Source organism: Balaenoptera ricei, chromosome 16 (assembly GCF_028023285.1).
Source record: "Balaenoptera ricei isolate mBalRic1 chromosome 16, mBalRic1.hap2, whole genome shotgun sequence".
Taxonomy (NCBI): Eukaryota; Metazoa; Chordata; class Mammalia; order Artiodactyla; family Balaenopteridae; genus Balaenoptera; species Balaenoptera ricei.
The window spans coordinates 11,928,071-11,953,558 of record NC_082654.1 but is presented as its reverse complement, the minus strand read 5'-3'; the positions used below and the strand labels follow the sequence as shown (position 1 = coordinate 11,953,558).

The 25,488-nt window shown below is 53.8% G+C and overlaps 1 protein-coding gene across 2 annotated transcripts in view; it reads left to right on the top strand.

Moving 5' to 3' along the window:
• Window positions 1-25,488, top strand: part of GRK5 (G protein-coupled receptor kinase 5) — a 216,236-nt gene that overhangs the window by 164,448 nt on the left and 26,300 nt on the right. For both annotated transcript variants that reach the window (XM_059900610.1, XM_059900611.1), the window contains one exon: window positions 2,628-2,705. In XM_059900610.1, the coding sequence (XP_059756593.1) occupies window positions 2,628-2,705 (78 nt within the window). The remainder of the gene's footprint in view (window positions 1-2,627; window positions 2,706-25,488) is intronic.

Here is a 25,488-nt window from a genome sequence, read left to right as displayed (position 1 = left end):
TGGCAAGTACAGATACGTAAATAATTCTTTTCGCCTTAAACTCAATGTAGTATTCTGCTCTTTGTGTTACAGCATCTCCTCCCCAAAGGCCATTCCTGTGTTTGGCATAAACCACCGTGCAGAGAGAAGGCTCATTAAATGCCTCCCTCCGTTGGCATCGTGCATGTATCTGGGGAAGAGAAATGCCCTCCGCGTGGACTGGCACAGCAGCTCTTTGGCGCTCTGGCTGTTAGGGTTGAGCTCTGGGCAGGAGAAGCTTTCAAATGGGCGACACGGCAGGGAGGACAGTGTGCGTCCCCTCTGCTGGGAGGAGGGGACAAGCCCACCACCCTCCCTGGTTGGAGGGAATTCTTACGGGTGGAGGTCGCGGGGGCATCCTGGCATGTGGTTTACCTCTCCGTTCGTTGAAGTCATTGTCTGGCTGCCATTTCCAGAGCCCACTCTAATAGTAAAATTCTAGGCTGTTGGCCCAGCCCAGCCTCTTATTTGCTGCCTGTGTTTTCCGGTTGAAGCTGATTTCAGCAGCTTTGGCCCGCTACCTGGGCAAGGGTGTTCCCGTAGCAGCGGGTTCCCGGGTGGTCCCCCGCCTCTGGTCGTGTGATCGGCCTGAGCTCTGCCCAGCCGAGCTGCCATGGTGCTTTTTCTCTGTAGGTGGCCTCTCAGGACGGGTCCCCCGTGAGCCCCTCTCGGGGGTCACCGTGGAGACTTGGCCTGTCACTCCAGGTGACTTAATCGGTGTGGAAAGCCCAGCTGGAAGCCTTCTGTTGGTTTTCTGCCTCCCAACACAAATGCTCTTCAAGTGGTGGCGACCTGACATGGACTTTCAAAGAAAGGCCTTTTGATGCCGGGCTGGGGATGCCTGTCCCCGCGTGCTCCCGGCTGCCGCCCCGTGGAACTGTGGCGCCCAGCTGCCCAGCCGGGCCTCTGCTGGGAGGGAGCTGACCTGAAAGGGATGTTATTTTTTTAACGTGGGTTTTAGTACCCAGAGCAATAATATTTTCAGCTGGTTATTGAGGCTGATTAGTGAGCCTTAGGCCTCCATTTGGTTAAACAGAGCCACCTTCACAGATGTGTTTTGGGACAGTGCAAATCCAGGGTTCTGCGTGGGATTGAGTTACCCCCAAAAGGTAGTCGGGCACTTGCCTGTGGCCTGGGCCCTGCAAAGCAGTCTGGGTAAATTCCCATAGCGCCAGACCACCAGGAGGGGTTTCCAGGGTGGATGGACACTGGGAGCTTCTCTTCTCCCCCCGGAAAATAGGGGGGCAGTTGTACTCTAGAACCCTCAGCCCCTTTGGAGATGCAGCTCCAGCCCGGGAGGGTCTTCCGGGCTGGCCTGGGGAGAAATTGGACCCTAGACACTGGGTTGAGAGGTTGCTTTGAACCAGGCCAGGTGGTGGGGGGCGGAGGTTGGGGTCTGACTTCACAGCGAGGTGGCTGGGGAAGGAGTTTCAGTCTCTCTGTGCTGATGTCATTTCCTGTCTCTTTTGAAATAGCTGTACTTTTGGACGGAGGCTGACAAGTCCTTGGGAGGTGGATTTTGAAATGGTTATAAACAATTTGCAATTAGTTCCCTTGTGTAAATGAGAAAGGCAAGCTCACCCAAGCTTTTCCTTAACTCGAGGAGGCCTTTTACCCACTTAGCAAGTGGGTCAGATGCCAGTGAAGGAGCCTCTCTTGGGTCAAGGAAGATAGCACAGTTTGTCTTTTGAGGCCTCACTTCTTTCTTTAGAGCCCGGGTCCCACTGGCTTGGCCAGCCATCAGGGTCCTAAGTTCCTTGGTGTTGTTGAGAAGGAGGTCTGGGCCTGGAGGGCCAAGTCTCAGCCCCGCCGCCTCGCTGCAGCCCCCCCGACCCCGCCCACCTCCCAGGGACCCGGGGCAGCTCTGCTGAGCCTCCTGCTGTTCGTTTGCAGATGAAGGGGTATGACAGCAGCCCCTGCCCTCCTGTGCCACTACCTGGGCCCTTTTCAGGTTCATATAGGAGCATCTGAAATATCTCTGTATGTTCCCTTTGTAAACTGAAAAGCTGTAAAAGGTACGGAATGCATATTATTGTCTTCTCTTGCAAGGTGTAGTAATTACAATGAGTATTTATTATGTGCCCGTCTTTGTCACGTCCTCTCTGCACAATCACCCTACACGTAGGTGCTTTTTCCATCTGCACTTTATAGAGGTTGAGGAAACTGTCCAAGGTCACACAGCTTGTAAGGTGTGTGACCTCAGGCAGCCTCTCTCGAGGATCTTCCAGGTTGGTGGCTCCAGTTATTTTCCAGCAGCTTCCTTTGATTTTCCTAAGCTGGTGGTTCTCAACCCCAGCTGCCTGGGTGCCCGGCCCCCATCGCCAGAGGGTCTGACTCCATGGGCATGGGGCGGGGCCCTAGCACCATCGTTGGCTCCCCCATGATTCTTACGTGCGCCCCAGTTCTGAGCATGTGTTCGTGGTGGAGCACGGTGGGCTGGACTGGACGTCAGGGCCCCTCCCCTCTCTGGGCCTCACTCCCTGCCCTGTAGAAGGAGGGGATTGATCATGTGACCTCCAGGCTGTCTTCTCCAGGGGCCTCTAAGGTTCTACAACTATGAGAAGCTCGTGAACAAATCTATTATTGTTCTTTTCCTTCTTCTGTTTTAGGCAGAATATGAAGTTACTCCAGATGAAAAACTGGGAGAAAAAGGGAAGGAAATTATGACCAAGTACCTCACTCCAAAGGTAAGAGGCTGCCCAAACCCCAAAGCAGGAGGAATATGGGCCCCCAGGTCTGTGCCAGGCCATGTGAGGAGTGCCCAGCCGGCGGTGCCGTTGGTCTCCAGATCCAGAATTCTCATCCTCCTCCAGAGGCACCCAAGCCTGGCAAGGCCAAGGCAGTGGTCCAGGCCACACCAGGCCTGGGGTGGGGAGGCCTGCTTCTTGGGGGCCCAGTCCCCTCCAGGGGCCCTCATACTTCCCACTGTTCACACCCAGGCGTTTGTGGCAGGACAGGTAGAGGCTCGGCTGAGGCAGGGGTCAGAGTGCCCAAAGAAAGGGCACAGCAGGGGTGGCTCTGAGAGGTCAGTGTGACGGGAAGGGTCCAGGGGTGATGGGAAGGAAAGCGGCTGGCTGAAGCTGTGCTGGCAGAGGCAACGTCAGTTGAACACACAGCAGAATGCAGAGTACTCTGAAGTGTTCTGGAGTGTGCTGAAGGGCCTCAGGACCGGGGTCACCCCCATGGCCTGTGTGCATTCATGACGGCGCGGACGCTGGATGCAGTTAAACATGGACACTGCAGCTGCTCCGGCTGAGTTCCACTCAGGAGTCAGAGGCAGGACTGTGGACACAAGGAATCCCGCTCACACACACCAGCTCCTCCAGCAGCAGGCGGGCTGCTGAAAGCCCCTGGTGAAGGCATCCAGGGTGACACGAGGGGATTAAACCCACAGTAGCTCCTTCCGAGTCTACAGCCAGGCCTCCTCCTCTCCCTGTACGTACGGATGGTTTCTGCACAGTTTTATATGTTTTATTCACCTGGCGTGAAAGTCCCTTGAGTCACCTTGTCGTTCTCAGCAGGGGTCACAGGGGTCCTTGGCAGCTCTGCTCCCACCTCACACCCTCGCTGCCCCCTGGGATGTTCGGGAGGTCCCAGGGGCCTGAGTGCGTGATGAGGACCGCGCGTGCCACACTGAGCCCTTGCTCCGGAGCAGGTGTGCTTGCCTCCAGCGCCCGCTGGCGGCCGGCCCAGCCTCACCCCAGAGGTGTCTCCGTGTCCCTTTCTCCGGCTCCTGCTGAGCCACCACCCCCAGCTGCTTCCCTTTTCTGCTTCTGCTTCCGTCGTAATCATACACACCTCTTAATGGAAGGGCAAGCAACCCCAGGGCCTTTGCACTTTTCAGAAGCGAGTGGATTCATGTTCATAAACTCCTCCAGACGCTGGACAGGGCTGGCTCGCTCTGCACAAGGCGTGGCCCTGGGCACACCTGGCTGCCCTCTCCATCTGCAGGGCCACCAGGCTGCGTGACCTCGCTTTGTTCCAGATACGGGCCTGAAAGTCTTTAGGTTGAAAATGGTCAAGGAGGAGACGTGTCTGAGCAGGGTCCCCCTTTGCCTGCAGTCGCAGCCGCTGACCTGTTGAGAGGCTGCAGGTGGATGTTTTCGGTCTCCTGGCCACCACTTGACCCAGGGAGTCCACTCCGGGCATAACAGGCCTGAGGGGCGTAAACAGCCCCGGGGGAAGAGAACGGCTCACTGCTGAGCACCTAAAGCCAGCCAGACACCAGCTAGACACTGTCTGTGACGCTTCCGGCCTTCACGAGATGAGAGGTGGATAGACAGCTCCGTTTACAGGCGGCTGCCAGGGCCCAGAGCAGGGAGTGACCTGCTACGGCCGCGCAGCTGGTAGACTCTTGCTGCCCTCGGCCAAGGTTGTTTCCACAGTGGCTCAGCTTTGTCCGTCTAGCTCTCCATCAGCACCCCCCTTTCGGGCTGCCCACCTGCTGGGGTTCCCCCTCAAACAGTGGCAACTAACATGTACTGAGGACCCAGTGTGTGCAGACGCAGTCTCACCTAGTCTTGCTGTCGCTGTGTGATGTGGCTGCATCTTACGAGGACCGGGAGGCTTAGGAGGTGCCGTCACCGTCCCAGGTGACAGCTGGGCGTTGGGCCCAGGTCGCGGTGATCCCAGAGCCTTTGGCTTTGCCCCTGTGCTGCACTGTGCCCACCGCACACCCGCCCGCCGCCGCGCATCTGCTGGCCTGGCCATGACCTGTGGTGAGCGTGAGGTCGTCCCTTTGCCTGGCCTTGCTGGCTCGCTTGGCCTGTCCAAGGGCTGCTGCAGGGGCCACTTCTCTCTCTCCCCCACTGGCCAACCTTGACCAGAAGCCTCTTCTCACGGACCCCAGTCGGGGCCCTCCGGACCTCGCTACCCCTGCTCAGCGCCGCCTCTGTCTCCTGCAGGGATGGGGCCCAGCCTCCCCATCAGCTCAGACCGTTTCACAGGTGCCTCAGAGCTTGGCAGCATTTTTTCCTTAAGTACTCCTCAGTTAAAAAAATGTAAACCACAGCATACGTTATGGCCCAGGCGCCTGGGGAAGGTGGTCGAAGCGGTCCCGTGCGTTGACTGTTTTCCGATAGTAAGTTTTGCGCTGCCTTCCCAGTCCTTCCTGCAGTCGCTCTCCCGGGAGCCTGTGTTACTTGTCAGCGCTGCAGATGCCCCGTGTGCTGGGGAGCGAGCGCTGGGAGAGGAGCCACGTGGCTGATGCCCCAGCACTGGCTCTGAGGCCTTCGAACGGCCCCCAGGACGCTTGTCCCCAAACCCAGGTCATCCGCACCTTGTACCCCCTCCTCAAGGTGCAGCTCACGTGTCTCGGCTCCAGGCAGCATTTTCCAAAGGGTAGACTGTGCGACACCGACCGTTTGAGAGGCTCTGGGAAAAGGACACCTCTGTGGACAATTACCTGTCCGCAGCACTGCTCGCCGTGTCTCTCCCCTGTAAAGACTCACCCGGCCTGTGAGCAGACTAAAGGCTCTGAGAAGTCCCTCAGTAAAGAAACCTGTTTAACTGCTAATAAAGCATTTCCCAAACTTTTTTTTCTCAATTTCACATCCTGCTGAATACATCTTGGGCTGCAGAACACAGGCAGGGGTCTTCACGACCTGGCCTCCAGTTTCCTCTCCCGAAGGCCCCACGCTGGGCTCCAGCCACGCCACCTCCCAGCCTCATCTTGATGTCCCCATCTCGTCGCCCTTGTCCGTCTGTTCCCTGCAAGGCCCCGCACCCGGAAGGGGCTGCCCCCTCCTCCGTCTTTCTCCCGCTGTGTCTCTGCTCCTCCGCACAGAGCCTTTTCTGCCTCTGGTCAGAAGCCATCGCTCCCACCTGGGTGGTCTCCGAGCTCGCTGCTCTGTTGTGCTTCTGCAGGTCTGTGGGGTCAGTGCTTCCACGCCCCGGAGGAGGTGGCTTGTGAGGAGCCCGCCTTCCAGAGGGGGTGACGGGGCGTCGACAGATCGGTGGAATGCAGTGTGATGGGAGCAGTGGCGGACGGTGCACAGGGAAGTGTGAGGGTGGGAAGGTCCGGGGAGGCTGTCCTAGACCGGCCTGGGCGAGCCAGGGAATCTTCTGGGAGTTGATGCAGCGGAATCAAATTTCAATGTGATGATGAGGGGAAGCCAGGTGCGAATGAAAAAAAGGAGAAGGGCCTTTCATGCGCAAAGGTCTAGAGCAGGGGCTCTCACCTGAGGACTTTTTGCCCTCCCCCCGCCCCACCCCGGGGACATTTGGCAGTGTCTGGAGATAATTTTGATTGACACAACTGGGGGTTTGTGCTACTGGCATCTAACGCGCATGGGCAGGGGTACAGCTGAGCCTCCTGCGATGCACAGGATGGCCCCCACCACGAAGAGTTATCTGGCCCCAAGTGTCAGTAGCGCTGAGGGTGAGCGGCCTTGGTGCAGAGGTGGGAAAGGGTGTGTGTGCGGGGGAGAAGTCAGTGTTACAGGGGCCCTCTGGGTGGCAGGACCTGGAAAACCATGGTGGGGAGTTTGACACCATCCTAAGGGCAGTGGGGAGCCCCTAGGGCTCTGAATGCCATTTGCAGTTTAGGATGGTCTCTCCCCCAACGAAGAGGAGAAAGGGGAGGGGGAGGGCTGGAGGCAGGAGGCCATCCCGGGAGCTGCTGCCGCAGCTGGGGCAGGACAGGGGTGGGGGGGGTGGAGGGGTGGATGGGAAGACCAAGGGCCTTGGGAATGTTGGGGGAAGGAGCTCTCGGGGGATAGCAGGTGTGGGGCATGAGGAAAGGGAGAAAGAGGAGTCCCAAGTGACTCTCTGGTTTCCATCTCAAGTCACTGAGTGGGTGCAGGTGCCCCCAGGAAAGGCAGGGTACCCAGGATGAGGGCCATTGCTGTAGGTGGCCAGGCTAGTAGCTCACTGGGCAGATATGATGGCATCTGTTCTCTGTGTCCCCTGCCCCGTGCACAGTGTTGGACACATGGCTCTCATCCATTGTGAGTTGGTTTGAATGAGACAATGAGGAGCCCTGGGAAGCTTCCCTCTATGGGCCCCTTCCCTCTCCCGCCTCAAGTCTCTTTCTGGCGAGCTGACACTTGGCTGGCCTGTGTCCCCCAGTGTCTGACGGAGTGTGTTTGCTGAGAGTCTGGCTGAAAATCCCTGCTCAAAGTCAAAGCTCATGCCCGGAGCCGGATTCTCTCTCCCCATGCGATGATGCTCTCCAAACCCTGGCTTGAAGGCATCCATCTCCGAGGCCAAGTTCTCTCTTTGGACGCTGCCCAGAATCCTGCATCAGTTGCCTGTACACGGCCAGCCTTGCTCTGGGGGCAGTTAGAGGACACCAGCCCGGGGTGGGCTTTGGGATGGGCTGAAAGCTGTTGAGATCTGACACGAAGGCAGCAGAGTGCTGTGAGGAGGCGAGTTTTAGAACCTGGTAGACCTGGGTTGGAAGCCAGGCTTGGCCTCTGTTAGCTGAGTGGCCTTGGGAAAGTTACTTAACCTCCCGGAGCCTCAGGCTACTCTGTCCAGTGGGCGAGGGTCATAAATACCAGCAGGACAGAGCCCAGGAGCTGGTACGAATAAGACTCTCCCTAAGCAGTGGCTCTCATCTGACTTTCCCCCTTCCTAGTCTGTGTTTTCAAATTCAGGCCGTTGAATGAGGAAATCATTCAGACATGAACTCCAGCTGTGGAGTTGTGAGAGGCCAAGGAGGGGTCCACAGGGTCCTCAGCCTCAGAGGGCTGGCCAGAGAGACTGGCCAACGGCAGTGCATTGGTCAGGATGATTAATGCTAGCTGCCACAACAAACAAACCCCAAATCTCAGGGGCTTCACATACCAGAAATTTCTTTCTTTCTCATGCGTGCTCTGCCTGGGTCTCTTCTGGATGAAGATCAGGGGTCCTGGCTGCTTTGGTGTCTCCACCACCAAAGGGGAAGAGAGGAGTGAAAGACGCACGTGAGCTTTAACTGCCTTGGTCCCGATGTGACACATCACTTTCTCTCTCAGTCCACCGACCAGCAAGGAAGCCTGGGGGATTCAGGGGAGCATATGGAAAATTGCTTCCCGCCTACGTTTCCCCAACCCCCAAGCTGAAAACATTGTCTGTTTGGCAGGCTAATTTCTAGTGCTGGTGAGACAGCTCAGAGAAGCTGCCCAGAAGCTGGTCGAATCAGACATGTGTGCTGGGCTCTGTAGAGATCTGGGCAGCTCACTTTCCAGGTACCTACAGATCAGAGGTGATACAGGTGGCAGGTATTCAGGTGCAGGATTGCTCTGAGCTGGAGATGGACCAGGAAATATTCCTAATTATAATAATAAATAATAATAATGGATGGTCCTGAAAACAGTATTATATATCATTCAGCACAACAGACATCATTTTTAAAATACTAACTTATGGGGACTTCCCTGGTGGTCCAGTGGTTGAGAATCCGTCTTGCAATGCAGGGGATGCCAGTTCGATCCCTGGTCGGGGAACTAAGATCCCACATGCCGCGAGGCAACTAAGCCTGCGCGCCGCAGCTAGAGAGAAGCATGAGCACTGCAACTAAGACCCAATGCAGTCAACAAATAAAAAAAAAAAATAAAGTTTAAAAAAAATAAAATAAAATGTTAGCTTATGGAGATATAATTCACATATCATAAACTTTACTCTTTTAAAGTCCACAGTTCAATGATTTTTAAAATAGTCACAGAATTGTGCAACTATCACCACTATCTGATTCCAGGACATTTTTATCTCCCTGAGTAGAAACCCTGTACTCATCACCATCACTCCCTATTTCCTTTTCTTCCCACCCCAGGCAACTGCTCATCTACTTTCTGTCTCTATGGATTTGCCTGTTCCGGGCATTTCATATAAGTAGAATCATACAATATGTGGACTTTTGTGACTGACTTCTTTCACTTAGCATGTGTTCAAGGTTCATCCATGTTGTAGCAGGTATCAGTATTTCATTCCTTTTTATGGCTGGATAATATTCCATTTTAATGGATAAACCACATTTTATTTATCTTCTCATCAACCGATAGACACTTGGATGTTTCCGCTTTTGGGCTCTTATGAATAATGCTGCTATGAACATCCATGCACAAGTTTTTGCATGGACATGTTTTTAAATTTCTCTTGGGTATATACTTAGGAGTGGAATTGCTGGGTCATATGGTAACTTGGATATTTAATCAGTTGAGGAATGGCCAGGCTGTTTTCAAAGTGGCGGCACCATTTGACATTCCCACCAGCAGTGTATGAAGGTTCCAATCTCTCCACATCCTCTCCAACGCTTGGCATATTCCATCTTCTTTTTTCATCCTAGTGGGTGTGAAGTGGTATCTCATTGTGGTTTTGATTTGCATTTCCCTAATGACTAATGATGTTGAGCACCTTTTCATGTGCTTATTGGCCATTTGTATATCGTCTTTGGAGAAAAGTCTATTCAAATCCTTTGCTCATTTTTAAATTGGGTCGTTTATCTTATTAATGTTGAATCCTAAGGGTTCTTTTTTTTTTTTTTTTTTTTTTTTGGCTGTGTTGGGTCTTCGTTGCGGTGCACGGGCTTCTCATTGCAGTGGCTTCTCTTGTTGCAGAGCATGGGCTCTAGGCGCTCGGGCTTCAGTAGTTGTGGCTCGTGGGCTCTAGAGCGCAGGCTCAGTAGTTGTGGTGCACGGGCTTAGTTGCTCTGCAGCATGTGGGGTCTTCCCGGACCAGGGATCGAACCCGTGTCCCCTGCATTGGCAGGCAGATTCTTATCCACTGTGCCACCAGGGAACCCCCAAGCGTTCTTTTTATGTTCTAGGTACAAGTCCTTTACCAGATATATAATTTGCAGATATTTTCTCCCAGTCTGTGGGTTGTCTTTTTACTTTCTTGATGGTGTCCTTTGAAACACAAAGATTTTTCATTTTGATGACATTCAGATTCATTTCTGTTACTTGCTTTTAAATGACTTGTCTTCATGTTGTCTTATCTGTCCCTGTAAGACGGCCTCAGTCTTTTGAGAAACCGGGTGTATATGGAGAAACGTTAGGCCCATAAATCTCTCTTCCTCTGCAAAACCAAAGCCCCATCGCCTGTTGTAAGGAGCAGGGCCAGGTCTGGTCCTTCACCAATATTCCACGCCTTCTCCTGGTTGACATGACCATATCCTTTAGGCTCTCTGGGTCTAGCACTGCAATGACCTGCTTTGGATCTTCCTAGCAACTCCCCAAGATTGGTATTAGTGCATCTATTTTACAGGTCAGGCACCTGAGGTTTGGGAAGGGAAGAGGCTGGCTTAGAATAGCGGAAGCAGGGCTTAAAAGGAGCTTCTTAATGTCCTGCTTCGGCAGTGTGGTTTGTAGGACATCTTGCTCTGTTCATTTTAATTGTGCCCATCAGCAACTGTGCCAGGTCTCCACTCCAATCACTAAGGCCTGGCAGGTGGCACCCAGTTTCAATGTGGTTTTGCTAGGAAGTGTCAGTGGATGCCAGGTGGAAGCTCAGACCTGGCGGAGGGTCCTGTTGAAAGGGCCTGCGTGGGCTTCCTCCGACAATGAGGTAGGCAGGTGGGTTGGGACAGGCTTCTGACATGAACCCGCTTGGCATCCTCTGTGGGATCCTGGGAATGCCCCAGAGCAGGCAGCTCTTGGAGGGCATTTCTTGCAGGAGGTCCACTGGCAGGATGGCGTTCTCTGGGCCCTCCAGAGATGCCTCTTTGTTTCTGAAAACAATGGTAGGCTAAGGCAGGGAAGTTTGTTCTTGTTAAGGGGGAAACTACCCATCAGTCTGAGTTTCTGCACAAAAGAAATCTATTCCTAGTGCTTGTTTGGTTCTCCGGAAAACATCTACTTTTCAAAAAGTAAGGAGCTTGAATGAAAGGAAATAATAATTATTCCAAGTTCCTCTTTCTCTGGCCCCCGGCTCACAGCCTCCCTTCACTGGCGCCTCCCCCTACCCCACCAGGCAGTAGCATAGGATCTGAGCTAACCCAAACAGCTGGCTTCCCGAAAGGGGACAGCTCCTCGGCCTCTGGGGCAGTCAGAGGCTTCAATCTTTGTCTTCAGGGGCACATGGAACCCAGTTCTGCCACTTTCCCGTGGGGCATGTTTGGAGCCTCAGTTTCCCCATCTGAGTATGGGCATGATAACAGTGGTGCCCAAATGGGCTCATTTTTCTTTAAATCAACTCATCTTTTAACTTGAAATAAATGAGTTTCCAAAGGAAACTTTGTTATCAGGAATTACCTGGAAAGCCAGTATTGATTTGCTGTACATAAACTGGAAAAGTTATCCTAGCTGGATACTCTTTTGCTTACCTAACGCTCGGAGCCTCCTTTCTCTTTGTTTCTGAAGAACAAGTAGCGAGTATTAGAGACAGGTTAGCAAGATGGTAGGTAGCATCACACTGAGACTTTCTTCTTGATGATGGGAGACTTGAAAGAAAATTGAGAAGGGAATACTTTTTTCACTGAGTGATTCAGTATTATTTAATTGTGTCCCTGTACCTCGAGGCTAAGACCACTTCATCATCTTTGGAAAATGCTGGGCTGTCTACTTCCCAGCTATGATGCATTTTAGAAATGCTGGCTTGTTGTTGGAAGAGACAGCATGACCTAAAGCAAAGGGCACTAAGGCTGAGGCTCGCTCCTGGATCTCCCTTCCTGGGATCTGGGGCCTTGAGGAGCTAGCTTAGCATCTATCTAGCCATCTAACCAACACTTGGTCTCCAGGGACCCAAGGCCATGGAATACGGGTGGCTCGGGTAAATGCCTCCCTTCCACGTGCCCGGCCTGCCCTCCAGGGGTTTGAGCTCCCTGCTTCTGGCCCCAGAGCCAGCTGTTCCTCTCTGCTAAGATCACCTGGCTCTTGTCTGCCTCCCTGCAGCCCGAACGGCATCTCCATCCTGCTGTCAGTGAATCTGGTGAGCTCAGAATCCACCTTTGCTTGAACCCCTCCTGGGCAGGGTCTGGCTGGAAGGGTCCAGCTGGAAGGACCTGTGGGGCATGCACCCCAGGTTTTCCCACTTTCTGCCACAGCACTGCAAGAAGCCTCAAGGCTGGAAGAGGGTTGAAAAGAAAACTTGAGAAAGGAACTTCCTGGGAACAGCTCTTACTGTGTGCCAAACACTGTTCTCAGGGCTTTAAATAGCTCACTTAATCCTCATATCTACCCCATAGATTATTATCTCCATTTTAAAGATGAGGAGGTGAAGACACAGAGAGGTTAAGTAACTTGCTCAAGGTCACACAGCTGGGATGGAGGAAGCTGAGACTTCGGAGTCTGTGCTCTTGACCCTTCCCCATCCTGCTCTCCTAAGATAACCTAACCTGGCTCCCTGCCTTGAGCTCCACTCACATCTCTTCTTTTTTTTTTTTTTTTCACATCTCTTCTTGATTGAAGGACTGTTCATGACCAGTCCTTTGGAGACTGGCAAACCAGTGCTGTTTGGAGAGCAGCAGGGCTCCTGGGTCATTTCAAGTTTGCCCCAGCACCCAGCACTACATGGTTCCCCGTGGAGTGCCCCTGCTGCTTGAGCCAGCAATCCTGGTACATTGGGAGATGACTCCATGGCCCACCCTCAGGGACTGTTCCTCTAGTTCATCCCAAGGGGAAAGAGGACACCACCTAGAGTAGGCTACAGCACCCAGGGGATCTCAGGGGCCACCCGGTCCAAGGCTTTGCATGCAGTTTTAGCTGTAGATTTCCAGATGCAAAGACACGCGGATCTGCTGTGGTTGACCAGCCTAGGGCAGGGCCCCCTTTTGCTCCCTTCCCCGTCCTGGGCCCTGGCTTTGAGAAGAACACTTGTGGCTCCTTGGAACCCAGTTTTAAAACTACTGGGCTAAGCCAAACTCCTCATTTCCTAGATGAGGGAACTGAGGCTCAAAGAGGAGCTGGACCCCTGAAGGGTCATACAGCTGGAGGAGGAGAATGGAACATTCCTCACTGGGCTTTCCACACCCCTGTGCTGCAAGTACGGCGCAAAGGCACGAAAAGGAATGCTTCCTGACTTCATTTACCACCTCCCACCCTGGTTGGCCTGCAACTGGGCCTGAATTCCCCTGAGGCTATTATTCTTTGCGTCAGTACTTGTCTAACTGCTGAGACATTTGTAGTGTGCCAACAAAGCAGAGAAGGCTGCTGGTGCCGAAAGTTCCACCATTTAAGTATCCACACTTTTTAAATGGAGATGCCCTTGAGGGCATCACTGAATCTAACCCTCTCACACTCCTTTACTAAGGGTGGGTGTTAAAGGGGGAGGTGGGGCAAAGTGACATTATTTTAGCACCTACTGTATGCTGTGTGCTTTACATCTTTATCACATCCTGTCTTCATGACATTCATTTGTAGTAGACACATTTGTCCCTGTTCTACCTTGGGTAGAGGCCTTTAGCTAATAAGAATGAAAGCTGGGAGAATTGAAAACAGGGACTGACACAGATAACTTGTATACAAATATCCATAGCAGCATTATTCACAATAGCCGAAAAGTAGAAACAACTCAATTGTCCATTGACGGATGACTGGATAAGCAAAATGTGGTGTATCCACACAGTGGAATATTATTCAGCCATAAATAGGAATAAGTCTTGACACATGCTACGGCATGAATGAATCTTGAAAACATTATACTAAGTGAAAGAAGCCAGACATAAAAGGCCACATACTGTGTGATTCCACTTATATGAAATGTCTAGAATAGGCAAATTCATTGAGACAGAAAGTAAATTAGAGCTTACCAGGGACTCGTTGGAGGGAGGGATGGGGAGTTATTGCTTAATGGGTATAGAGTTTCTGTTTGGGATGATGGAAAAAATGTGGAAAAAGATGGTGGTGATAGTCAACATTATGAATGTAATTAATGCTGTGGAATCGTCCGCTTACAAGTGGTTAAAATGGCAATTTTTCTGTTATGTCTATTTTACCACAATAAAAGAAAAAGAACAACAACAGAAAAAAGGTGATGATGAGATATAACCCCGGTCTGTCCGGTTCTAGAACCTGGGATCTTTCTTTTCCACTGTGTCGTCTTCTCAGAGGTTAACCAAAGACAAAATCCCCCCGAATCAGCTTCCCAGCTGCTGCACAAAGTAGCAAGTCCGGGAGGGCAGGTGGATTGGAGGATGTGCACACTGGCTGATCCCTCCTGCGCCGGGTCCACCTTCTGGCTCCGAACCTTTGCGCTGTGTCATTAGCTTTTTCTCATGTCACAATCTCCCTGCACAACATTTTTAAAGACTGTAATTGTCCTTCAAATAGATACATTTATTTCTCTCCCCCAACCTTTCCTGGAAAACACATCCTCTTTGCCTGTTGCCTTTGGGCCCCTCTCAACATCCTTGAGGCTGCCAGCCAGGGCTCCACACAGCAGGCCAGAGCATGCCCATCGGGGTCCCTCTTCCTTTCTTGTGACCTTCCAGGTCGGGAAGTTGGATGTTCCTTTGATGCCAGTGGAGCCGGCGCTACCTCTGACCCCCATTCCTGTGTGTGTGTGTGTGTAGTGTTTCCTGACCAGAATTCCTCTTTTTAGAGTGTCTGGAGACAGAGAAACCAGCCACAGGCTTCCTGAGGACAACCTCCCCTCAGCCTTGCCCTGGGTAGGCAGCGATGCTGGTCTCTGCGGTGCCTGTGCTCGGCCGAATCCGTGTGGCCTGACAGGCCCTCCCTGACCGTGGGCCTTGGGCAGAGAAATGACATCATGGGGATTTCAGTCGAATTCCCTGGATCTTAGGAGATTCCTGCCCCTCCTTCATTCCCAAGCCGCGTGGAATGAAATCTTGACTGCAGAAAAATCTTCCCGGGCCAAGGTATTTCCAACACAGCTTCAAATTGAAGCCGGTCTGGAGGCTGTGGACCCGGAGGGTGTTCTGGAAGGTGGAGAGTCGGCTTGCTGTGCCCTCACCTCTCATGCACAAGGAACGAGAGACACTCCCGGCCGTGAGCGTTTCTGCACCTCAGCCCCTTAGGACCCAAGTTCTACCCGTGAATTACCTGCACGAGGCCGCCCTGACCCAGAGCAGAGGTGGCCGAATTCAAACCGCTCGCCAGGAAAAACCCCGCTTCTCTGGGTCCTGAGAGCCAGGACCGCCTGTGTAAACAGCAAGTCTTCTCCCATCGCACACTCTGGGCCCACAGGTCTTGACCGGAGATTATCAAGTTGACAGAGCCCGGCTGGCCTCTCACTCCACGTCCAGGCAGATTTCGTTTTGTTAATTATCCTTTTTTGCTTTTGACGTAAAAAGTCATGGTCTGGGTCAGGGCCACTTGTATGTTTTCCTTTCTTTCTCATTCAAGTTGCCCAGCTCTCAGGGCCTCTGGCTAAATTCTGCTAGTGTTTAAAAATGTTCTCTCTCACTTCCTGACCCCTAAAAATCCTTCATCCTGATTTCTGCGAAGCCACTTGAACAGCAAAGGAAGTAAGGGACAAGACCCTTTCAGTCCCTATCTGCTTTTCCCTTCTTGGAGGGTTGAGGCTATGTCTCAAGGGCTGTGTTTCTCCACTTTGCTGACCCAGGGAATGTGATACCCTGTGACCTGGGGTGGCCCAGTCAGCAGGGGCACCCTCGGAAAGGGCTGGAACCCCCTGTAGAGCAGCCTTGCTCAGAAGACCGCCTGGCCCCGTGGCCCCTCACGCAGTTGATGGTCTCTGTGAACCTGCTCTCTGCCATCTTAAATTTGTCCAGACAAGTGTCGATTTTGCCATAGGATAAAGTTGATTCTTTCAGAGCCCTGGCCTTCTCAGAATACTTCCCAGGGTACAGATACCTGGAGGGTCCTCCTCATTGCCTAGCCAAACGCCCTTCGTCCTCTGAGCCTTGATCAGACCTCACCTCAGCCATGAGGCCACCGCTCTGAGCTCGCTGAAAGGCAGCTCCACACTCCGCCACCCTCAGTCCCGACCAGCCTTGAACTCCTGCCACTGGCCAAGTGAGTCGGTTTATGAGGTCATTGGGGTGGAGCTCATGACCTGGGCACAGAATGGACACTCAGGGACCCTGTTGTAGCTGACAGACTGAATCAGCTCGGACCCCAGCGGGAGAAGCAGCGGGCTCCTTGCTTTCTGACTGGTCACAGCAGTGGCACCACCTCTGGGTCTGCTCACAAAGGCAGCTCCGTGCCCTGCGATGTCTTCCTGGCCTGGCAGAGTAACCCGCTATCCCCAGGGTCACCCCCGAACTGGTGTAAGAGATCGTTGCCCAAAGACTTAAGGAGATCACCAGGGTGGCCGTGTGTGTCTGCGTCATAATGGAACCGTGGGCCTTACGTAGGACACCGGGCTGCTTCCCAGCACAGTGTCAGGGCAATGGCCTTCCTCACCTTCTCCTACCATGAGAAGCCCCAGAGAGCCCCGGGAGCCCCTTGGACTCTGGGTCTTTGACTGTTCATCACAAAAAGATTAAGGTGCACAGTGGCAGTCGGGCAGGAGGTGGACCCCTGGATGTCCCCCTAGAGAAGGCCCCTTCAAGACCGAGTGCTGTCTATCAGAGACAAGGGAAGATCCAGGTTTTGTTGGGGCTGAAGCTTAAGTAGCATGGGAAGTATGCTCTTTAAGAAGAAGGAACACAACATTAGGTACAAAAGTATTTCCTGAGAATGAGAAAAGAAACCACAACCAATGACTGGAGGCTTGGAGATTCCGTCCTTTTCACCTGAGATCTCAATTTACCGGAAGTGCTTGGGCAGAAATGCTTCCTCTATCACCTAGAAAACTCTGTAGCTCCTAGGACTGCAAGTAAAGGGCCCCAAAGCTTCAGCTTCCTCTGCTTCAGGGTGAATTGCTTCTGATTGGAGACCCTGCCCACCTGATGGCCAGAGGTGAACATCACATTTCCTTAGAGCTTGAGAGAGGTGCCATGAGACTTGTCGTTTTCCCAGCTTCTACCCCAAGGACCTCCAGCAACCAGCTGCCTGTCCAGCATGTGTCTCTGCCCAAGGGGGCTGCATCTGGCACTGTGCTCAGGCCATGCAGTCCAGCAGCCTTGCTGACCACGTGGACACTCAGGGAGGAGTTGGTGTTTGGGCCGAGAGCTGCAGGGGACAAACATCAGGCCCAGAGTAGCAGGGGCCAGAGCCCCTTTGCTCGCGAGCGCTTGGCTTGGCTGATTGACTTTTCCCCAGTGACCAAGATAACAAAACCCTGCTTTTTCCTCTGGTTCTGTTCTTATCTGGGGCTCGTGGATTGTGCCTGCTGCCTGGCTGATGTGGAAGACGAGCTACTCCAGATGGACCCAGGCTGCGTGGCCGTGGCTTTTGCACATGGCACTGAAGGTTTTGATTAAAAGGTGGAAGAATGGCGCTTTTTCTTCCTGTCAGCCAGACCTTAAATCAACCCTGGAGTGAGGAAATGCTGTTCAAAGCTGCCGTTCAGTAAATGCTCTCCTTTGTCTGCCAGTTGTGATTGTACAAGCAGGCTTAATTTCAAGCCAGGATTCGGGGTTGGAATGAGCACCCTCCTTTGCCCACCTCCTGCCCGTCCTGCTTTCCTCACCCAGTTCCTGTTCCTAGAGTCCAGCGGGCTGGGCTGAGTTAGTTTACGGAACTCGGAACCAGCAAACTTGAACGGGGGGAGAGAAAAGCGAGGGGAGGGGAAGCCTTTAGAGGGTCCTCCTCGCCACCTGGCCCAACTCCTGAGTTTACAGGTGGTGAATTTGTCTGGATTCTTGGCAGCAAGTGGCAGATACTTAACTCCCAGTTGCTCAAACAAAGGAGGAATATATTGGAGGGGTGGGGGATACGATTAAATGAAACCATGAGAGAGACACGGCTGTACGTGGGCTCAGGAACCCCTGGCACCAGGACGCTTTACCCAAGGCAGCTCCAGGTTCTCCCCCAGCTGCCCCCAAGCCTCCAGCCCACAGTTTCTGCCCCAGACAAGCACTCCAACTAGTTGTAACTAAGAAAATCCCAAAGAACTGATTGGCCCAGATGTCCCAAAGGCAGGGGGTAGACCAGATGACCTCATGAAGGTACTTCCGCTATGAATGGGCATGTGCACACACATTTGTTCAACAAATATATTGAGCACCTACTACATGCAGGGCACATTGTAAGTTCATATCAGCCAAGCAGAGTAGAGAGATTACAGGTTTTGGAGCCGGGCAGGCCTGGATTTGAATCTCAGGTCCTGTGTTTACTAATTATCGTGTCTAGGGGCATGTACGGAGTACTAGCTGCTCACCAAGCGCTGCACTCAGTTCTGATGAGACAGGAATGAACAACATTCCTGCCCCTCAAAGAGCTCTCTAAGGCTCAGCGTCTACATTTGTGACCTTGGAACAAGCCCCACCTATGGCATTGTTCCGGGGAGAGAGAGACGTATGAATTTGTAGGAAAACTCACATGGAGGGACCAGTGACTATCAGCCAGCCCCTCCCCAGGGTCCCACGACGCCTCTGGCCCTGGATCCTGCTGGAGGCCGATTCCCACCCCTGTCCCTGCCCACGGCCAGGCCTTGGCAGCCCCGTGTGCAGAGCTTCCCGCAGCTGACACAGATCCCCTCACCAAGGGTCAAAGGGCGGCCAGGGTACCACTGTGGGAGTGCCCCTCCCGGTTCCTGTCCTGGAGGAGAAATGGGGTGGTCCCCCAAGAAACAGCTGCCTCCACCCTGGTATGGGTGGGACAGGCAAACCCCCAGGAAGCCCCTTGTTTGGAAGGAAGGAGACCCCCCAGAACCCCTATCTTCCAGAGTGTCTTGCCTCTCTCCTGCTCAGCTTTTCCTGAGCCTACTCTGTCCACACTGAGAAATTGCAAATAGTTTACATGGGGAATGTCAACTGCCCACGTATGAAAATATACACATCATTAAGCCCTAAGTGCTTGCGTCTGGAGATAGAGCGGACAGTCTCCTGGGCTGACCTTTTGTTCACTGATGGAACTGCTACTAATGAGTGCAGAGCTCCTCGGAGGGATGTTTTCATATGTTGAAGCGAAGCATAAGCTGGACATTAGCCTGTGTGTGTGTGTGTGTGTGTGTGTGTGAGATACATATGACAGTGCTATACAAATAGCACTTGCCAAAACATTCAGAGTCCGCTGCACCTCATTATCCAGCCTCCAAAGAGGGCTTGCTCTCCAAGGCCAAGGTAACATCCTCTTCACTATTCGAGAAAGACTATGGCATTCTTGGAGGACCTGATGGTGCTTAGAGATAAGGCTCTCTGACCAGATTGCCTGGGTTTGAATCCTGTCTCTGCTCCCACGCTCGCTGTGTGATCTTGGGCAAGTTACTTAACTTCTCGGGGCCTATTTCTGCATCTATAAGGTGGAGATAATAAAACCTACTTTGAGAGGATTAAAAAAGATAACCCCACGTAAAGCTCCTAGGACTTAACATATGTTAGGTGCTCAAGAAGTAGAGATGGTGACCACAATTGTCACTGGGAGGTGGGATTGGGTGGAAGGCCCTGCCTGCTCAAAGAATCATCTTGGATGAGGTTGTATTGGAAACAGGTCCTGAAGAGGGGGTAGGGTTCGGACAACGTGCCGTGAGGGGGCCAAAAGGGCTCCTTCCAGTAGCAAAGGCTCAGCAGCTGGAAAACCGGAGCTCGCCCAGGAAATAACAAGTATGGGGTGAGAGCCCTGGCGAGCAGAGGGCATGATGGGGAAGCAGGTCGAGAAGGGCATTTGGAACCAAGGCCGAGAAGGCACTGGATTTTGGTCCTCTGGCCATGGAGATCATTTCCGCTGTGTGGTGTCGGAGAACTCCCTTGGCGGCCGTTGTGTCCACATAAGAGCAAGTGGTTGCAGAGATTCGTGAGGGGCCTACTGGCTAGTCCAGGCGACAGAAGAGAATTCTTGAAACCAGGGCAGTGGGACGGAGAGGGGTTGGGTGGGTGACATACTAGGGCTAAGATTGCCGTGTGTGCCTGTCCCTGTCTGTGAAGTAGGGAAAAGCTGGTTTCGAGTGGGGCCAGGGAGGCCAAGGCTGTGTCCTTTCCCTAGAGCTGGCTCAGGACACCTGGTTAGAGCCCGTGCAGCTCGGATCCACTCCCCGAACTCTGCCCGCTACGGAGCCCCTCCGGTGTTGGTCCGGCTCGACCCTGGCCAGCACTGACTCGGAGGGGTCCATTCTCTCGGTTGCCCATCGGTGCCAGGAGTGGGCTGAGTCAGTGAGGCCCTGGGGGTGTTCCCAGAAGAGCCCTCTGTGTTCTCCTCCTCCTCCTGCTCCGTCTCGGTCCTGAACCTCTGAGCAAGTGTAGGACGTGTGTTTCCAGGAGGCTCCAAGGGCGACAGCAGAGGCGCTTGCTTCGGGAGTCTTGGCTACTGAGGAGGTGTGGAGGGTTGTTTCATGGCCCAACCGTGCCTCTATCCCTGGGCGCTGCCAGGGCCACATACAGTGGATCCCATTTCCACTCTGACATCTTGAAACAAGGGACTTGGAAGCCAGGAGATGCTTCGGGACTAAGGTCCTCAGACACGTGGAGCTTCTCTCCGATGCAGGAAATGAGGTCCCTTCATCCTGCTGGTCACCTCGGAGCAGCGGCGCCAGGGAGAGCAAGGCAGCCGCCCTCGCCCTCACGATGCCACCGTCGGGCTGGTGACTCAGCAGCCAGTGAGAACCAGCCTGGCAAGACCTGATCCTGTCAGCCGCCCCGCTTATTTAACCTAATCGGGATGAGTCCTCCGCACTCGCACTCGGAGCAGCGCCCCGACTGCTCCCTGCTTGCTCCAGCCTCCAGGCCTTTGCCCGCGCGGTGCCCCTCCCCTGGTGTAATTCCCACATCTCCCTCGAGGTCCAGTTCCAATCTTCCCTCCCCAGGGCTCCCTCCCAACCTGCTCTCTCATTTCTCCCCTAAATTCTTGTTGCAGAGGCCGCCCTCCTCAGGTCTGAGATGCAGCACTTGGTAATCAATCGCTCCCGACTCTAGAGGCCGGGGAGGCTGGTCTTCTGTGGGGCGTCTGCAGCAAGGGGCTCCATAGTGCCACCTGGTGGACCAACGGCTGGCCCGGCCCAGGCTGGATGACCTGTGGAGGGCGAGCTGGGCTTGGGCTGTCGGCCTGCCTCTGGGGCTCCGTCCGTCTCGCTGGAGTTCTCTGGGGCAGGCAGAGCCTGGGCGTGGTGGATGATCGGCACAGGCTGCCTGGGTTGAGTGCTGAGTTAAGCACCCACGGGAGGCTTCATGCCCAGACCAGGCCCATGCCTTCCCCACCACCGTCCCTTGCTCCCCAGCCTTAGTCCCTGAAGCACCCCGGTAATCTCTGTTAGCCTGTATGTCACCCCAGACTCATCACATGCTCCCTCTTAATCCATTGCCATGCAAATGCAGCTTCAGGACAAGTCCTAGCTCTTCTAACTAAGCAGACGCCCTCCCACCCCCAATCCTCCCGCCAACTCTCTCCTCTTTAGAAACCCCAGTGCGCTGAATCATTACTGGCCATCAGTACCATCCATGCCTGAATATTGCAGAGGTCTCCGTGTTGATGGAGCAGAGGATGAGAGGTCTGGCCTAGGCCACATGTTGAAGTTGAGGGTCACAGGCAGTGAGGCAGCATGAGGGCACTGAGAACTTAACAGGGGAGTGGGGACAAAAGGGAGGAGAGGGCTTAGGGAGGTGTGAAGGTGCAAAGCCCACTGGGCCCCTACACCCAGGTCACTGGCCTGCCCCATTCACATTCAAAGCAACACACGGGGCTCTTCTCAGTGTGCTCAGGGCACCCATGCAGGCTTCACCTCTCGCTGCCTGAAATGTGCATTCTGGCTAACACGCAGCAGGATGTCTAGAGCCTGTGGCATGTGCATCAGGAACAGCAGAGAGTGAGTCTGGGCCATAGCGGGGCTGGAGGTACAAAGGGGCAAGTGTGCTGAGTCTGTCCTACCATCTGGGCCTGCTGGCCGCCTGGCCCCATCCAAGTGCAGCCCCAAGTTCTTCTGGTACCAGATTCAAGGTCAATTTCACATTCCACAGGGAAGGTTGGAGCCCGTTCTTTTCCCTCTGGTGACAGGGGCTTTCATCCAGAGGCACAGACCCACAGAGAGTGGATAAAGCACACCCGAGCTTTAATGCCATGTCTGTTCCCACTGCCAGCCTCGAGGGAGAAGAAATGGGGAGGAGTCTTAGCCAAAGAGGAGGGGGAGGTTTATTCCCTTGCTCCATGTGTGATTTCAGGGGCAGGACAGGTGGCCCTGAGCCTACAGTTCCTCAGGGAACCAAGTCCCGTCTCATCAGGCTGGAGAGGAGAGAGCTCTGTGGTTAGCGGCCCAGGGCGTACATAGCCGTGTCCCAGAGGCATGTCTTGCTGTTTTAAGCTCTCCTGGAGTTGGCCGTAGAACCCTCCTTAAGGGCAGTTGGGGCTCGTCCTGACTGCCAGCAGAGTGGACTTCTTGGCGGGGCCAGGCAGGCTGGTCACATCGAGGTTGACCAGCCATTGGCTTCAGCTGCCCTGGACCATCAGGAGGCCAAGTGTTCCCGGTGGGGCCTCCAGCAGAGAAACCCTGTCCCCAGTCCTCCACGAAGCAACACCAGCACACATTTCAAAGGAAACTTGGTGCCTAAATTCACACTCTTGTGTTAAAGTCTGGGCCTGCAGGCTGGAGCTACTTGAAGAGACCACCTGGTGACCAAAGAAATTAAGTGTCGCCCCAGGGGGAATTTTACCAGCGACCTCCACCAACACCCCTTCTCCGGGCTGCTTTCAGTCCTGCAAATATCTGAGGGCCTTGAGGTCCTTTCTGTTTGGTTAGAAATTAGGGGAACATCTTTGACATGGAGGAGAATGACCCCCAATCCTTCCTCCCCAGCCTGACCCTCAGCTTCCTCCCAGAGGGACAGTCCCTGCTAGAAGGAGCTACAGCGCTGCCCACCGTAGCTCTCCTGGCATTTCTGAGGCTTCAGTGCAGCGAGGGTGACATTCCTGGCCAGAGCCCACCTGGCCTGTAGGATACACCCCTCTCCCTTCCCCAGCCGGCCTCACAGGCCTCCTGGGACCAGAAGGGATTAGCTTCCTGGAAAGAGATCTGAAACTGTGGAATTCTTCTGCCTTCAAGCCACAGAGGATGGACTGTGGTTACCGGGACCCCAGAGCCTTCTCAGTGTCTGAGGGCCCTTTTTCTTACGTGACGCATCAGACCTTACCTGTGGACTGGGGAGAGCCTTCTCTGGGGGTCTGCCTTTGCCATTGACTTCTCTGAACTGGAGGGGACGGACCAATACCCTCAGATTCCACTGATGCAAATAGCAAATGTCCATTTGAGCAGAGGCTCCGCCCACCCTCCTGGCAGGTTTGCGGTTCAGTTCCCAACTTAAACCAGACAACAGCTTCTTACTCCCTTCTTATTGCCAAAGGTGTCATTCCCCGGAGTCACTTGAGAGAAGGTTTGGTTGGAATCACTTAGTCTCTTCATGTCGAGCCAAAGACTGAGTTTAAACCCGTGGTCATTAAACCAAACGCGTTATTACCCGCTGTTGACTCCCCTCAGGGCTTTGAGTGTGGGCAGCTTCCCCAGAGCCCTCCTGCCAGCCAGCCCCGAGGAATGAGAGTGATGTGACTTCATGCACAGCTGGGCCGCCCCCAGACCCTGGAAGCCCCTCCCACCTGCTTAGGAGTGTGGCTGACTGATGGGAGGGCCCAGAAGGGGTGGGTGGTCTGAGGCCACGTTCTGCTTTGCCTCTGACCCCATCCTCTGGGCAGCTTTCCCAGATGACCCCTGCCGCCCCACAATGATCCCCCCCCTCTCTGAGCCCAGTGGCTCACTGCCCTGAGCTGCAAAATCTCCTATATAAGTTCTAGCTGCCTCTGCTGGAGGGTCTTGGTGCCAGGTCAGCCCACGGCTAGGGTCACACCTCAGGGGCCTCCTGGGAGATGGGGGTGGGTGACGGGAGCACAGGTGGCCCAGACACCCCACCACCTCCAACCAGACTTACTCTAGACCCACCCAACCTGGTGTAAATCCCCTCTCTGCCGCTTGTTGGCTGGGTGACCTTGGGCAAATGTCTTAACCTTGCTGAACCTCAGTTTCCTCATCTGTGAAATGAACATCATAATAGTATCCACCTCACAGAGCCAGAAGGAAGATTGAATGAAAGAATGTGTTGGCCTCAATAGAAGGAAACCGTTGCTACCCATTATATTACTTACATTGGTTTTAAGTATTGGGCCTATAGAAACATTTCATTTGGTGGAGGAGAAAAGAAATTTGCTGATAAAAATGTTTGAGAGCCATTGAGTTCCATCCAGCTCATTTTATACATCACCTGTAGCCAAGAGAGGCAAAGGAACTTTTCTGTGTGGATATGACCTTATTTATGTCTTACCGGAGAAAAAGTGCTTTGAAGTCAAGGACCACCCTGGCTTCACCTTTTAGCACCCCTCCCCGTGCATCTGCCCAACACCAGGCCGGGCCACTGCGCGTGAGGGTGGGTCCTCCCTGGCTGAACTCCATGACAAAGTGTGCGTCTGAGTGCATACAGGTGGCCACTCGGGTGCCTTTCTGAGGTCCCAGAAATAGTTCTGTTTCTCCCCGTGGCACGCCCACCCAGCGTCTCTGCTCTTTGCTGACTCACGGCAGGGTTAAGGCCACACCCTGGCACACTGTGTTTCATCTTGCTCACTAACAAATATACGCCGGGCACCAATTCTGTGCCAGGCACGGGGCCCTTCAAACCAAAACTGCCCCAGCCGTCAGCTCTCTTCCTGAAGCCAGTTGACCCATGGCCTCGGTGGCTTGTCCTGATATTTGATTGCTTTGAAGTAGCCTGGAATCATTGATCCCCAAGAGACAGCTGCCAGGATTCGAAGCAAGTTCCCCAAGTCTCAGAAGCAAAAATGACCAACCCCCAATTGTCGAATCTTGAAGGGCCTGTAGGGCATCTCTGGAGCTGTTCCCTCCTGTTACAGAGGAGGAGATGGAGGCATGAAATGGCCAAGGGCAGAGGTCAGACCAGAGCTCAGGACTTCCTCCCCAACAGTGAGCATCTTTTCTGCAAAACGAGCAGCAGTTGCTCCAGAAGCCAGCGCTCTACTTGTTGCTCTTCTGTTGTCTCGTTCATTGAGTTTTTACTGTGGGGAGGGGGGGATGGTCCAGGGCAAAGTGGGATGGAAGGTGGGGCGAAGGTGCCGCCACCCAGGATTGGCAACAGCAGCCCTGGGGAGATGCACTCTGAGTCTGCGGGGTCGTGTAACGGGCTTTGCCTGAGTTTGGGTGTGCAGGTGGCACGTACTGGCACAGCGGCCGCCCCCAACACACACACCTGAGGCCTCCCCCGCGCAGGGGCTAGGGCAAAGCCTGCAGAGAGGACCAGAGAGGAGAGGGCCAGGCTAGGGGAGAAAGAACGAAGGAAGGAACTCAGGAATGTGGGCATTCAGAACACTGGGGAGATTTCATTCACCAGGGCCATGCCAGGCTGCTGCGGGCACCCCCTCCAGCCCCAGGATCAACCCCCCCCCCCCACAGACACCACCCAGTGGGTTTAATCAGCCCCCAAGTTACCGTTCGACAGCTGGGAAGAGAAAGCAAGCCTTTCAGATTTCAGCATCTTTGGGGGAGAAAGATGTGTCTACAGCCTGTCCTTTGGAGCCCACTCCCGGCAGTTTTCTCTGTTAT